Below are 12,524 nucleotides of genomic sequence, written 5' to 3'. Positions count from 1 at the left end.
ATAAGAATATTCCATTTTTCTAATTTATCTCAGATGAATTCTTCTAGTTTGTGGTTGCTTGCAGTGTTCCCTTATTATCATTTTAATGGTCTGTTATATCCCGTTTTATTTCTGAGATTGGTAATTTCTCTCTTTTATTATCAGTCTTGATAGAGCTTCTCAATAGTATTGATTTTTCTAAAAGACATTCTGTTGCCATGGTTTTTCTATTGTTTTTCTGTTTTTAATCTCACTGAGTTCTCTTCTTCTTCTTCTTCTTTTTTTTTTTTTTTGATTGATTTTAAGAGAGAGAGCAAAAGTGGGAGGGGCAGAGGGAGAAGGAGAGAGAAACTCAAGCAGACTCCATGCTGAGCATGGAGCACAACTCGCGGCTGGGTCTCATGACTCTGAGATCACAACCCAAGCCAAAACCACGAGTCAGATGCTTAACTGACTGTGCCACCCAGGAGCCCTGAGTTCTTTTCTTATCTTTCTTCCTTCTTGCATTGAACTTATTTTGCTCTTCTTTTTCTATATCTTCCTGTGGAAGTTTGTAGTAATGATTTGAGAACTTTCTCCTTTTCTGTTATGAACATTTAGTGCTAGTTTTCCCTCTCAGCATGACTTCAACAGCATCCTACCAAAATTGTTAAGTGAACTTTATTTTGAGATAACTGTAGATTCACATGCAGTTGTAAAAAAAATATTACAGATACCATGTAGCATTTACTCAGTTTCCCCAAAAGGTACATATTGCAAAACTTAGTACAATATCACCACCAGGATGTTGACATTGATATAATCAATATAGAATACTTCCACCACGGCAAGGATCCCTCATGTTTCCTTTTTATAGCACAGACATTTCTCTGCCACCCACACTCCCTCTTGACTCTTGGGTCACTAATACAGTTTCTGTTTCTTTATGTCATTTCAAGAACGTTATGTAAATTGAATTATATAGGAGGTAATCTTTTGGGATTGTTTTTTAAAAAATAGACTTTGTGGGCACCTGGGTGGTTCAGTCAGTTAAGCGTCTGCCTTTGGCTCAGGTCATGATCCCAGGGTCCTGGGATAGAGTTTCACATCCGGCTCACTGCTCACCGAGGAGTCTGCTTTTCCCTCTACCCTTCCCCCCTGCTCGTGATCTCTCTCTCATGCTCTTTCTCTCTCTTAAATAAATAAAACCTTTAAAAAAATAAAAAAATAGACTTTATTTTTAAAAGCAGTTTCAAGTTGACAGAAAAATTGGGCAGAAAGTGCATATACCTCATATACCTCCTCCACCTCTATGTTAGTGTGGTACATTTGTTACAATCAATGAATCTCTATTGGTATATTATTATTAACAAAAATCCATAATTTACATTAAAGTTCACTCTGTGTTGTGCAGTTAGTTCTGTGGGTTTTGACAAATGCATAAGGTCATGTACCCACCATATAGTATTATAGAGAATGGTTTTCTTGTCCTAAAAATCCTCTGTGCTGCATCTCTTCTTCCCTGCTTCCTCCTACCACCAAAGCCTGACAACCACTGATCTTTCTTATTGTTCTTATAGTTTTGCCTTTCCCAGGATGTTATTAGACTCATGCAGTATGTCGTCTTTTCAGACTGGCTTCTTTCACTTAACAGTATGCTTTTAAGATTCCTACTGCCTTTTCATGGCTTGATAGCTCATTTCTTTTTACACTGAATAATACTTCCTTGTATGGATATACCATAGTTTATTTATCCAGTCATCTATTGAACTGAATTGTGAATAAAACTGCTATAAATATTTGGGATATTATATATATATCTCTGTGTGTGTGTGTATATATATATATATCTTAGATAGATAGATAGATAGATAGATAGATAGATAGACAATTGCTGGATCAAATAGTAAGCTAATGTTTACTTTTATAAGCAACTGTGTCTTTCAAAGTGGCTGTACCATTTTTCACTACAACCAGCAATGAAAAATAGTTTTCTGTTACTTCAGCTCCTAGCCAGCATTTGGTGGTGTCAGTGTTTTGGATTCTGGTCATTCAAGTAGGTGTGTAGTGGCATCTCGTTGTGATTTTAATTTGAAATTACCTAATGACATATGATATTGAACAACTTTTCATGTGTCTATTTGCCATCTGTATATCCTTTTTGGTGAAATGTCCATTTATGTTTTTCATCCATTTTCTAAATGGATTGTTGAGTAGTTTTTTACTGTTGAGTTTTGGGAGTTCTTTATATATCTTAGATACTAGTCCTTTGTAAGATATGTGCCTTGAAGCTATTTTCTTTGAGTCTATAGCTTGTCTTTGCATCCACTTAAAAGAGAGGGTATTAGTTTCTTATGGCTGCTATAACAAATTATCACAAACTGGAGGGTTTAAAACAGAAATTTAGTCTTGTATAGTCTTGGCAAGGAGAAGTCAAAATCAAATGTTAACAGAACTGCTTCCTTCTGGATACTCAAGAGAATTTGTCCCATGTTTCCCTCCTGGGTACTGGTGGCTTCCAGGAATCTTTAGTGTTTCTTGGTTTGTAGCCATATCACTTCCAGTCTCTGCCTTCGACTTTCACATGATCTTCCCTTCTCTGTGTCTTCTCTTGGGTCTCTTATAAGGACACTTATTATGGGATTTAAGCCCTACCTGGGCCCTTAAGATACAAGATCCCAAATTGCCCAGAAAGAACACAGATAGCAGCCTAGAATCTAAGCAGAACCTGAATGGTTGGGATTAAGGAGAATCAGAAGAAAGGTGTTGGACTGAAATGACTTATATCATGTAGGATTTAATTTCTCTGAGATAACAAAGGGAGAGGAGATTCATCTGAGGAATCCCAAATTTTGCTGCCAGATTTTAAAGAGAAAACTGTCTGATCTAATAATATTGTTATATTCCAGTGAATGCAACAAGTTTAGTTCTTATTTCCAGCATTGTGTTATTTGGGTGCCATTCTTATATGATGGTCATATATTACTGGTTGATTAACATAATAGTGAGTTTAGTTGGATTGTGTAAGAATTTATAGGATGGGAAGATAGATGTGTTTTATTTCTACTAGGTAGAAAATAAAAATGTGGTCCAGTTCTGATAAATTTCAGGATTTTAGAGGACTCGGGGCAAGAGAAGAAGCCATAAGTGACAGACCAGCCTATCTCACTGCCCGCATGGATTCTAGCAGCAGAGGGTGGGATTGGGTTGATGACCCCATGGAATAGAGTCACAATGTTCTGATGATCCACGAAGTCTCAAAAGGCCAGCCATACCCCTTGTTTGGTGCTAAGTTTGTTGTCACAACAGCCCTAATCTAAGTTTGCTCTTTTCTGAAAGAGAATGGCACATCTGCCCCCAGGAGCCTGCTAGATGGTTGCTCTATCTACTCTGGAGGACTAAAAAAGTTCCATTGTAAAAATTACTGTGCACTAAGGTGAACTGCTTCAGAGGCCTCGGTCCCCATTAACTAGGTAATTTTCAGCATCCTGTTAAAAGAGTTGTGGTCTATTAAATCCTTATTTGTTGCAGGTGAATCCATTACTGTTCCTAATAACTTTTTTGTAAATCTAAGCTCTTTCTCAGAAAATATGAGTGGCTCTGAAAAGAGCCTTGGGTTCATTTTGGGTTTGTTTTCACTCGCTAAGCTTTACTGCTTGTGAGGTGTTATTTGCACTGGACTTTATGATGGTGGCTCTCGGTCTTCTGGGGCAGCAGCACGGCCTGGATGTTGGGCAGGACGCCGCCCTGCGCGATGGTCACGCGGCCCAGCAGCTTGTTGAGCTCCTCGTCGTTGCGGATGGCCAGCTGCAGGTGGCGCGGGATGATGCGCGTCTTCTTGTTGTCGCGCGCCGCGTTGCCCGCCAGCTCCAGGATCTCGGCCGTCAGGTACTCGAGCACGGCCGCCAGGTACACGGGCGCGCCGGCCCCGACCCGCTCCGAGTAGTTGCCCTTGCGGAGCAGGCGGTGGACGCGGCCCACCGGGAACTGCAGGCCGGCCCGCGACGAGCGCGTCTTGGCCTTGGCACGAGCCTTGCCGCCTTGCTTGCCACGTTCTGAGATAGCTTGGGAATATATGTGTAATAACGGAGAAAATTTCCGTTGGGTCAGGTGCCCGGCCTTTATATATTCTAATGGTAGGTTGTGAGTTGCTATTTGATTGGCTGATAGTTTACCAATGAGAGAACATTCCTGGAATCACCTCATTTACAAACACGCCACTACCCATTGCCCAATTAGATGTTGGCTGCCCAACACGTCATTGAGCGCTGTGCCTATAAATACAGCACTTGGCGTCCTTAAGTGCCAGTAGGCGGAGGCTTTGGAGCTTTATCGACAGCCATGCCAGAGTTGACCTTGAAAAGCGCTACCATTTCCAAGAAAGGTTTCAAAAAAGCTGTAACCAAAACTCAGAAGAAAGAAGGGAAGAAGCGGAAGAGATGCCGTAAAGAGACCTATTCCCTTTATATCTACAAGGTGCTGAAACAGGTGCACCCTGACACCGGCATCTCGTCCAAGGCCATGAGCATCATGAACTCGTTCGTCAACGACATCTTCGAGCGCATCGCAGGCGAGGCGTCCCGCCTGGCGCATTACAACAAGCGCTCGACCATTAAGTCCCGGGAGATCCAGACGGCCGTGCGCCTGCTGCTGCCCGGGGAGCTGGCCAAGCACGCCGTGTCCGAGGGCACCAAGGCCGTCACCAAGTACACCAGCTCCAAGTAAAACGATTCCCGACACCAGACAAGCTTTATAACCCAAAGGCTCTTTTAAGAGCCACCCACATTTTCCAAAAGACTGTAGGCTCTTAGTTGTACTGTATGTATGTAGGTCTTCTGACCTGGGAACTGCTGGTGTAACAAGCAAATAGATTTCTTGGGTCTGTTTGCCAAGCTCACTTTGTGCATGCCTTATGTTTGAAAAATAAGAATAGGTAAGGTCTCCACTGAAGTGCTTGCTGACTATTTTTTCGTTCTAAATACTTTATCGGATTTTTTATGCAATTCAGTGAGACTTGAGATCTAGGTGAAGCAACTTGGAGAAGGGAGTTCTTTGAACAGAAAGAGGCTCCAATAATCCTGTGTCCTCAGGGAGGTCCTTACATGGGCCATGAGGACCATAAATATGGCTTGCCTTTCTCTAAGAAACCTGTTTTAAGTACTTTGTATTAGATAGTGAAAGCCTGGAGCTGTGGAATTACTTCATAGAACTAAAACTTATAGACCTTAAGATGATCTAGTATGGGAGCAGTAGTTAACAGCTGTTTTACTTTCTCTTTACATTAGCTATGGTGTGTGCAAAAATTCTATGGATCAGTTCCTATACTTTCTCTGGAACATCATCCTTTTTAACAAAAACACTTTCTCATTTATGTCAGCGAGTTCACCTTCACTGAGTTCGTCTGGTCATGTAGCTAGTCTCTTGACAGTGACTGCCAGCAGTCTCACTATTGGCTGTTTCTTCTAGAACCCCTTTTATATTCAGCCTCAATTCCACTTCCAGGATTATTATTTTTCATTGTTTTGTTAGGCTTTCATCTTGATGGCCAAATCCCTCTTTTGGTTATCAATTCTTGTCGTGCACATTTATCACCGGGAGAGACAAAGCAGCAACTAAAAGTATATACTTCCTATTTGTGCATAAACTGAGTAACATATGTGGTGTCCAGTAACCCACACATTTTAAAATAAGTGACATGGGACGCCTGGGTGGCTCAGTCGGTGAAGCATCTGACTTCACCTCAGGTTGTGATCTGACGGTCCTGGGATTGAGCCCCACATCAGGCTCTTTGCTCAGTGGGGGGCCTACTTCTCCCTCTGCCTGAGGCTCCCCCTGCTTGTGCTGTCTCTCTCTCTGACAAATAAAATCTTTAAAGTAAATAAAATAAGTGACATGATAGGTCACATGATAGAACATGATGTGCATTTATCATTTGTGCAGTGACTTACGAACTGAAGAGCCAGCACTGAAGTTTGTAATTTATGCAACTATTCACTATTGAAATTTGTACTGCATTGTTGGTATTGGTTTATTTAACCGAACTGTCATAACTGAAATTCATTTATATCAAAACCGTGCAGTGTGAGATTTGTCTCTGGAAGTAAGCATCCCACTAAAGAAGCTAGGAAAAATAAAAATAAAGTGAGTCGGTGGAAGGCGAAAAGTTAAATAATGAAAAACCTGCCTGGAAAAAAATACTTAAGAAAAAGAAAAATGGCAAAACCGCTTTTAAATTTTTCATTACAGTAAAACTAATAAATGCCAAAGTAAAGAAATAGCAAATAAATACATTTTAAAAAATAAAAGATTAGCCAGTAACTGATGGGGTTTGCGAGAAAACACAAACACAAAATTAGGGGTAATAAAGGACTTATAGTTACAAACACAGTGGAGATAAAATCATTAGATACCAATTTGCTTATCTCTCAAAGGATAACTTTAAATTATTTTCTTGTAAAATATAATTTACCAAAACTTATTATAAATTATTAGCAAATCTAAACAAAATCGTTTCGTAAAAGAATAGGGAAAATGGTCAAAGAACTGTCAACTGAAGAAGTGTGAAAAAAAGGAATTTTACCAAAGTTTTCAAGAAAAGAGAATTCCAATGTATTCAGTTTCAGGTATTAAAAAGACAGTTATTTTCTGGGGGTGCCTGGGTCGCTCAGTCTGTTGAGCATGTGACTCTTGGTTTCAGTTCAGGTCATGATCACAGGGTTGGGGGACCAAGCTCCACGCTCAGCAGGGAGTCTGCTTGGGATTCTCTCTCTCCCTCTGCCCCTTCTCCCCCCACCACTCCTGTGTGCCTATGCACGTGCACATGTGCTCGCTCGCTCTCTCTCAAATAAATAAATAAATCTTTAAAAGAAAAAAAGACCATTCTCTTCCATATTATTTTTATGAATTGAAGAAAAATTTATACCAAAAGCTGACCATTACCCACAAAAAAGGAAAAGAGAGATTATCTAATTTATAATATGGAAGCATAAATTGTAAATGTATATTGACAGCCAGGATTCAGCAGAACATTAAGTGAACATGATGCCCAAGCAAGTTTTTATGCAGAAATGCAAGGATAACTCAGTATTAGGAAGTTTATTAAAATAACTCATTATAATATGTCTAAAGAGGAAGGGTTTATGATCAATCCCCAGTGATGCTGAAAAGGCATTTTCTAAAACTCAATATCCATTCTTAACTTACAGCTCTCAATAAAGTGGACATGGAAGAATTATTTCTCATTATTATGAAATATATCTAATGAGAAATAGTGCAGAAGATTCTTCAGCAAAATGAGGAAAAAAACAATGCCTACTCTTTTCATTTCTATTTAACATCATTATGAAGGCTGTGAGCCATTGAAATCAGACAGGAGAAAGAAATTAGAAGCAAACTAATTAAAAGGAGGCAGTAAAATGTTTATTTTTGGATATTATCACAAAAATGTAAAACCCAACAGAACTTACCAGAAAGCCAACAAGAATATAAGTTAATTCAGTAAGGTATGATAGGATATAAAAATGATGCACAGATATTGATACTTTGACCTAGAACAATTAAATACTAGAAGAATCTGAATAGGGAAATACACCATTTACAGTAAGACCAAAACCAAAATACCTAGAATTATATTTAATTAAAAAAATGCCAAATTTATATGAAGGAAACTGATTTATCCATACCAGTCACATGGTCCCATTCCCTGTAGGTGAATGGCTTACGCACTGCTTGTGACTAGACTCAGGTTTAGAAGAGGGACAAGGTGGGGTGCCCAGGTGGCGCAGTCAGTTAAGCGTCTCTTGATTTCAGCTCAGGTCATGATCAAAGGGTTGTGAGATGGAGCCCCACATTGGTTCCGTGCTGAGCTGGGAGTCTGCTTGACATTCTCTCTCTCCCTCTCCCTCTGCACCACTCCCCCCTACTCTCTCAAAAAAAAAAAAAAAAAAAGGAAAAGGAAAAGGGACAAGGAAGTCCTCAGGGAAGGCTTTTCTTGCTCTCAGAGACCCAGTGAAATAGACTGTCTCTTCCTGCCTTTACTTCCTCCCATCTGCATGAACACTTGCACCTGTGGCCAGCATGAGGGTAAAGTCAGGGTGCGGAGAAGAGCTGGGGCAATCAGGGCAATGAGCCAGGACTCTGATCATCCCACTCCTGGAATTTCTCTGCCTTTGGGCATCCTGATTAGTGATATTACTTATTGTATCAGCTCATTCATTTGGTACTTCCTGTTATTTGCAGCCAAAACATAATCTGAGGTAAAACCTGTGTCAGGCTTGGCACTATCAGGTGGTACTAAAGTTTATGTAATGCAAAGGAAATACATACATTTCTAAATCATAAAAAAGTGCTTTAAATTAAGTCAAGTTGAGGATTCCAGCTAAATCACAGGTTTACTGGAAGTAATTTGATCCCTTTCTTTTGTCGATGAATTCAGTCCATACATGGACTTCAACACCTGGTCTCTTCTCTAAGAGTCCAGATGATGCAGTAATACAGGACACAAACACCATTTAATGATCAATCCTACAACAGAACAAGTGATCATAAGGTGTAGAAAAGCGATGTAAAAAAGGAAGAGATTCAGTTAAAGTTACTGTTTAGCAGCAGATTGTGGTTAGCCAGGTTAATTCCAATATGGAATACCTCATGGTAACATTTACACATCCCAGTGTCACCATGCTCTCTACAAATAACAGGCTCCAAACCTGTAATCAAGAGACAGCACCTCAAACTGCAGCTTGAGGGCAGCTAGGCTAGTGTATAGGACCAATTCTTTCATGCACAGCAGTAAATAGGAAGCAAAACATTAATATTCTCCAGGCCACACTTCTCTAGGGCCCCCAAAAGCTCTCCACAGCTTCAGACCCTTGTCTTGTGATAGGGGAAGATTTTTGCAAAAGGCAGAATGGCTCAGTTGGTTAAACATCTGCCTTTCACTCAGGTCATAATCCCAGGGTCCTGGGATCCAGCCCTGCCTCAGGCTCTGTTTGGCCTTGTACTTTATCCCTTTCAATTTGCCCTGCCATGCCAAAATAAAATTTTTAAAAAACAAAACCCCTGATGCATCCCTTGGGAGCCTGGTCTCCGCCAGCAACCCCATCCACATGTACAGATTACAAATACTCTTCAAACTCAAGGAGTATTGCTTGTATGGAGACACTCAGGGCTCCCGTGAAAAACTCTGGTAGCCGGAGAATGTAATGTGAATTTTGGCACCGTTGGGGAGAGTACTTCATCAGCTTCAGTTGCTAGTTCTACATCACTGTTTGGTCCTAAGCTGGCTGAACAAGTCGCACCATTCAAGTAACTAGCACCTACTTTCACCGCTTTTAGAAACAAGATTTTTGAATTCTCAGCTTGCCACAATTGAGGGACCGTGTCCTGTCAGCACAGAGTTCAGAGTTCACAGCCCTCTTGGAGGAAATATAAGTGGCTCTTAAAAGAGCCTTTGAGTTAGATTAGCTGAAGACACTTGCTTGGACAAGTTCACTTGGAGCTGGTGTACTTGGTGACGGCCTTGGTGCCCTCGGACACGGCGTGCTTGGCCAGCTCCCCAGGCAGCAACAGGCGCACGGCCGTCTGGATCTCCCGGGACGTGATGGTCGAGCGCTTGTTGTAATGTACCAGGCGGGACGCCTCGCCCGCGATGCGCTCGAAGATGTCAGTAACAAACGAATTCATGATGCTCATGGCTTTGGAGGAGATGCCGGTGTCAGGATGCACCTGCTTCAACACCTTGTAGACATAAATGGCATAACTCTCTTTACGGCATCTTTTCCGCGTCTTCCCTTCTTTCTTCTGAGTTTTAGTTACAGCTTTTTTGAAGCCTTTCTTGGAAATGGTAGTGCCCTTTGAGATCAGCTCTGGCATGATAAGTGGACAGCTCTATAGCGTTACAGCTCTCCAGTGACAGCTCTCAGGGCTCCAACCAACACCAAGCAAGCAAAGAGCGGAGAGGCTTGGTGAGAGCAGTATTTATAGGCACAGCTCTGAAGTGACGTGTTGAGCAGACACCGTCTGATTGGTTAATGGGTAGTGGCGTGAATGTAAATGAGGGGATACTGGCCGGGCTTTCTGATTGGCTAGATGGCCATCAGCCAATCAGATAACAAATCATAACCTACTGTCAGGCTATAAATAGGCCCTGTAGTGGCTTTAGCAGCTGCAGTTTCCTACGGTAGACTCAGCTATGTCTGGGCGCGGGAAGCAGGGTGGCAAAGCACGCGCTAAAGCTAAATCCAGGTCGTCTAGAGCTGGCTTGCAGTTCCCGGTGGGCCGAATCCACCGCCTGCTCCGCAAGGGCAACTACTCGGAGCGGGTCGGGGCCGGCGCGCCCGTGTACCTGGCGGCCGTGCTCGAGTACCTGACGGCCGAGATCCTGGAGCTGGCGGGCAACGCGGCGCGCGACAACAAGAAGACGCGCATCATCCCGCGCCACCTGCAGCTGGCCATCCGCAACGACGAGGAGCTCAACAAGCTGCTGGGCCGCGTCACCATCGCGCAGGGCGGCGTCCTGCCCAACATCCAGGCCGTGCTGCTGCCCAAGAAGACCGAGAGCCCCCCCAAAGTCCAGAGCAAGTAATCTTCCAAGTCCTGAGTCCCAGTGAGTGACCTGAACGTTTGGAGAAGAAAAACCAAAGGCTCTTTTCAGAGCCACTCAAATAATCAGTAAAGGCTGTGCATAAACTGCCAAATATGTGAGGTGTTTTCCTATATGTACCTGTACCATGAATCTCGGTAGAAATCCCAGCACTTCAAAATGACCTTTGGTTCTACTAACGGGTTCTTTTGAGTTTTAAAGCTGTTAAGACTGAACAAGCCTTCCTGGTAAGTGGTCAGCTAGGATTTTCTGAGAGCGCAGGGGGAGGGCCAGAGAGAAGGAGGGAGAATCCGAAGCAGTCTCCATGCTCAGCGCATCCCACTGCAGACTGATCTCACCACCTGACCTGAGTATCATGACCTGAGCGGAAATCAAGAGTGCTTCCCCTAACCGACCGACCGAGCCACCCAGGCGTCCCAGACAGCAAAGTGTTTAGTCACCACATACCAGAGTGACCGGGAGGAGGAACTGCAATTACGCTATCATTACAACCACCACTTCGTTTCTGAGCCGATGTGAACAGGTGACATTTTTTTAGAGAGCACGCATGTGAGAGCATAGGGGAGGGGCAGAGGGAGAGTGAGAATCCCAACCAAGCTCCACACTCCGCCTGAGCCCCACCTCGGCTTGATGTCTGGACCCATATATCATGACCTGAGCTGAAATCGAGTCCCACACTTAACCCATTGAGCCACCCAGGCGCCCCTAAACAGGCAACTTTCGTGCTAATATTTTGAGTTAAGGACTATACTTTTTTTTTTTTTAAGATTTTTATTTATTTGACAGAGAGAGAGACAGAGGGAACACAAGCAGAGGGAGTGGGAGAGGGAGAAGCAGGCTTCCCGCTGAGCAGGGAGCCCTATGCGGGGCTCGATCCCAGGACTCTGGGATCATGACCTAAGCCAGAGGCAGACGCTCAACCACTGAGCCACCCAGGCGCCCTGAGTTAAGAACTATACTTGTGATGATGGGATAAGAACAAACAGGAGGGGGTGCCGGGCTTGCAACTCTTGATCTCAAGGTTGTGAGTTCCAGGCCCATGTTGGGTGTAGAGATTACTTAAATCTTAAAGAGAAAAAGAAAAAAAAACAAAGAGGAGAGATGTAATCTTGTAGCTTTCAGTTTAACTGGTGGCAGTCCTACCACACATCAGTCCAGCAAGGATGCCTGGTTTTCTTAAAGTATCTTCTGAAAAGGAATTTCCTTTCAAATACACTAGTATTTTCCAGTATCCTGAAATCTTTAGACAATATATGAGAAAACCAAAAGTTAGCAAGTTAATCTTAAAATTTAGGGCATATGTGAATATTTGATTCATGTGGTTTCACACACATGCTTAATAAAAAGGACTAGCATCATTTCTTAAAATACAGAACAACATGTCTCAAAACCAAGTTTGGTGTATCATGTGTGATGGAGAGATACTAGTGTCAGTCTCATAAGAGGAATATGACAAGAATGTCTATCATAATTATTTGAAATTATTAAGAAATTTTGGCCACACTTTTCAAAAATTTTGACAAAATAGTTTCAGTTGATTTGTTTGTACTGTGAACACCAAGAAAAATTGGAAAACAAATGAACATTTAGTTAGACTGTCAAATACAAAATTACAAAATATTCAGTAGTCCACCTCATCTAAAAGAAAAAAGCTCATTGGTTTCCAAAATAAAGCAAGCTATTCCAGACACTTGAGATCTACACATAGGATATGTATAGAAGTAGATATGAAGAAAGGTAGAAAGTTCTATAAGAAGTTAAAAGATGAGACTTAAGTACATAATATGTTGATTAGGGAAAATTGGATTATGAAAAAGTTAACCCTTTCTTGAATGATGTACATAAATATCAATTAAGGCATGCAATTGGGGAGGGCACAAATGGAAGGAAAAATTCTGAAGACTAAAAAATTGCACAGATATACTGAACAAAATTAGGTAATGTTTAGAATATAGCAATTAAATTT

At 42.0% G+C, this 12,524-nt stretch overlaps 4 protein-coding genes across 4 annotated transcripts; 2 read left to right on the top strand and 2 right to left on the bottom strand.

Annotated features, from left to right (window-relative positions):
- Positions 1-3,492: 3,492 nt before the first annotated feature.
- Positions 3,493-4,220, bottom strand: LOC141370116 (histone H2A type 1-H-like). Its single transcript, XM_073877667.1, has 2 exons — positions 4,214-4,220; positions 3,493-4,121 (listed from the first exon to the last, which is right to left on the bottom strand). Exons 1-2 carry the CDS (start codon positions 4,218-4,220, stop codon positions 3,625-3,627), a joined length of 504 nt encoding a protein of 167 aa, XP_073733768.1. The 3' UTR covers positions 3,493-3,624.
- A 76-nt stretch (positions 4,221-4,296) lies between these two features.
- Positions 4,297-4,922, top strand: LOC112838340 (histone H2B type 1-A). The gene has a single exon (XM_025891190.2). It carries the CDS (start codon positions 4,300-4,302, stop codon positions 4,681-4,683), a length of 384 nt encoding a protein of 127 aa, XP_025746975.1. The 5' UTR covers positions 4,297-4,299; the 3' UTR covers positions 4,684-4,922.
- A 4,439-nt stretch (positions 4,923-9,361) lies between these two features.
- On the bottom strand, positions 9,362-9,888 carry LOC112838341 (histone H2B type 1-A). The gene has a single exon (XM_025891191.2). It carries the CDS (start codon positions 9,826-9,828, stop codon positions 9,445-9,447), a length of 384 nt encoding a protein of 127 aa, XP_025746976.1. The 5' UTR covers positions 9,829-9,888; the 3' UTR covers positions 9,362-9,444.
- A 256-nt stretch (positions 9,889-10,144) lies between these two features.
- Positions 10,145-10,652, top strand: H2AC1 (H2A clustered histone 1). The gene has a single exon (XM_025891017.2). It carries the CDS (start codon positions 10,148-10,150, stop codon positions 10,538-10,540), a length of 393 nt encoding a protein of 130 aa, XP_025746802.1. The 5' UTR covers positions 10,145-10,147; the 3' UTR covers positions 10,541-10,652.
- The last annotated feature ends 1,872 nt before the right edge of the window (positions 10,653-12,524 follow it).

Source organism: Callorhinus ursinus, unplaced genomic scaffold (genome assembly GCF_003265705.2).
Source record: "Callorhinus ursinus isolate GAN/ISIS: 27379988/994484 unplaced genomic scaffold, GSC_fseal_2.0 scaffold26, whole genome shotgun sequence".
In the NCBI taxonomy this organism is placed as follows: domain Eukaryota; kingdom Metazoa; phylum Chordata; class Mammalia; order Carnivora; family Otariidae; genus Callorhinus; species Callorhinus ursinus.
The sequence above is the reverse complement of the archived record's forward strand: the minus strand, read 5'-3'. Positions and strand labels throughout refer to the sequence as shown.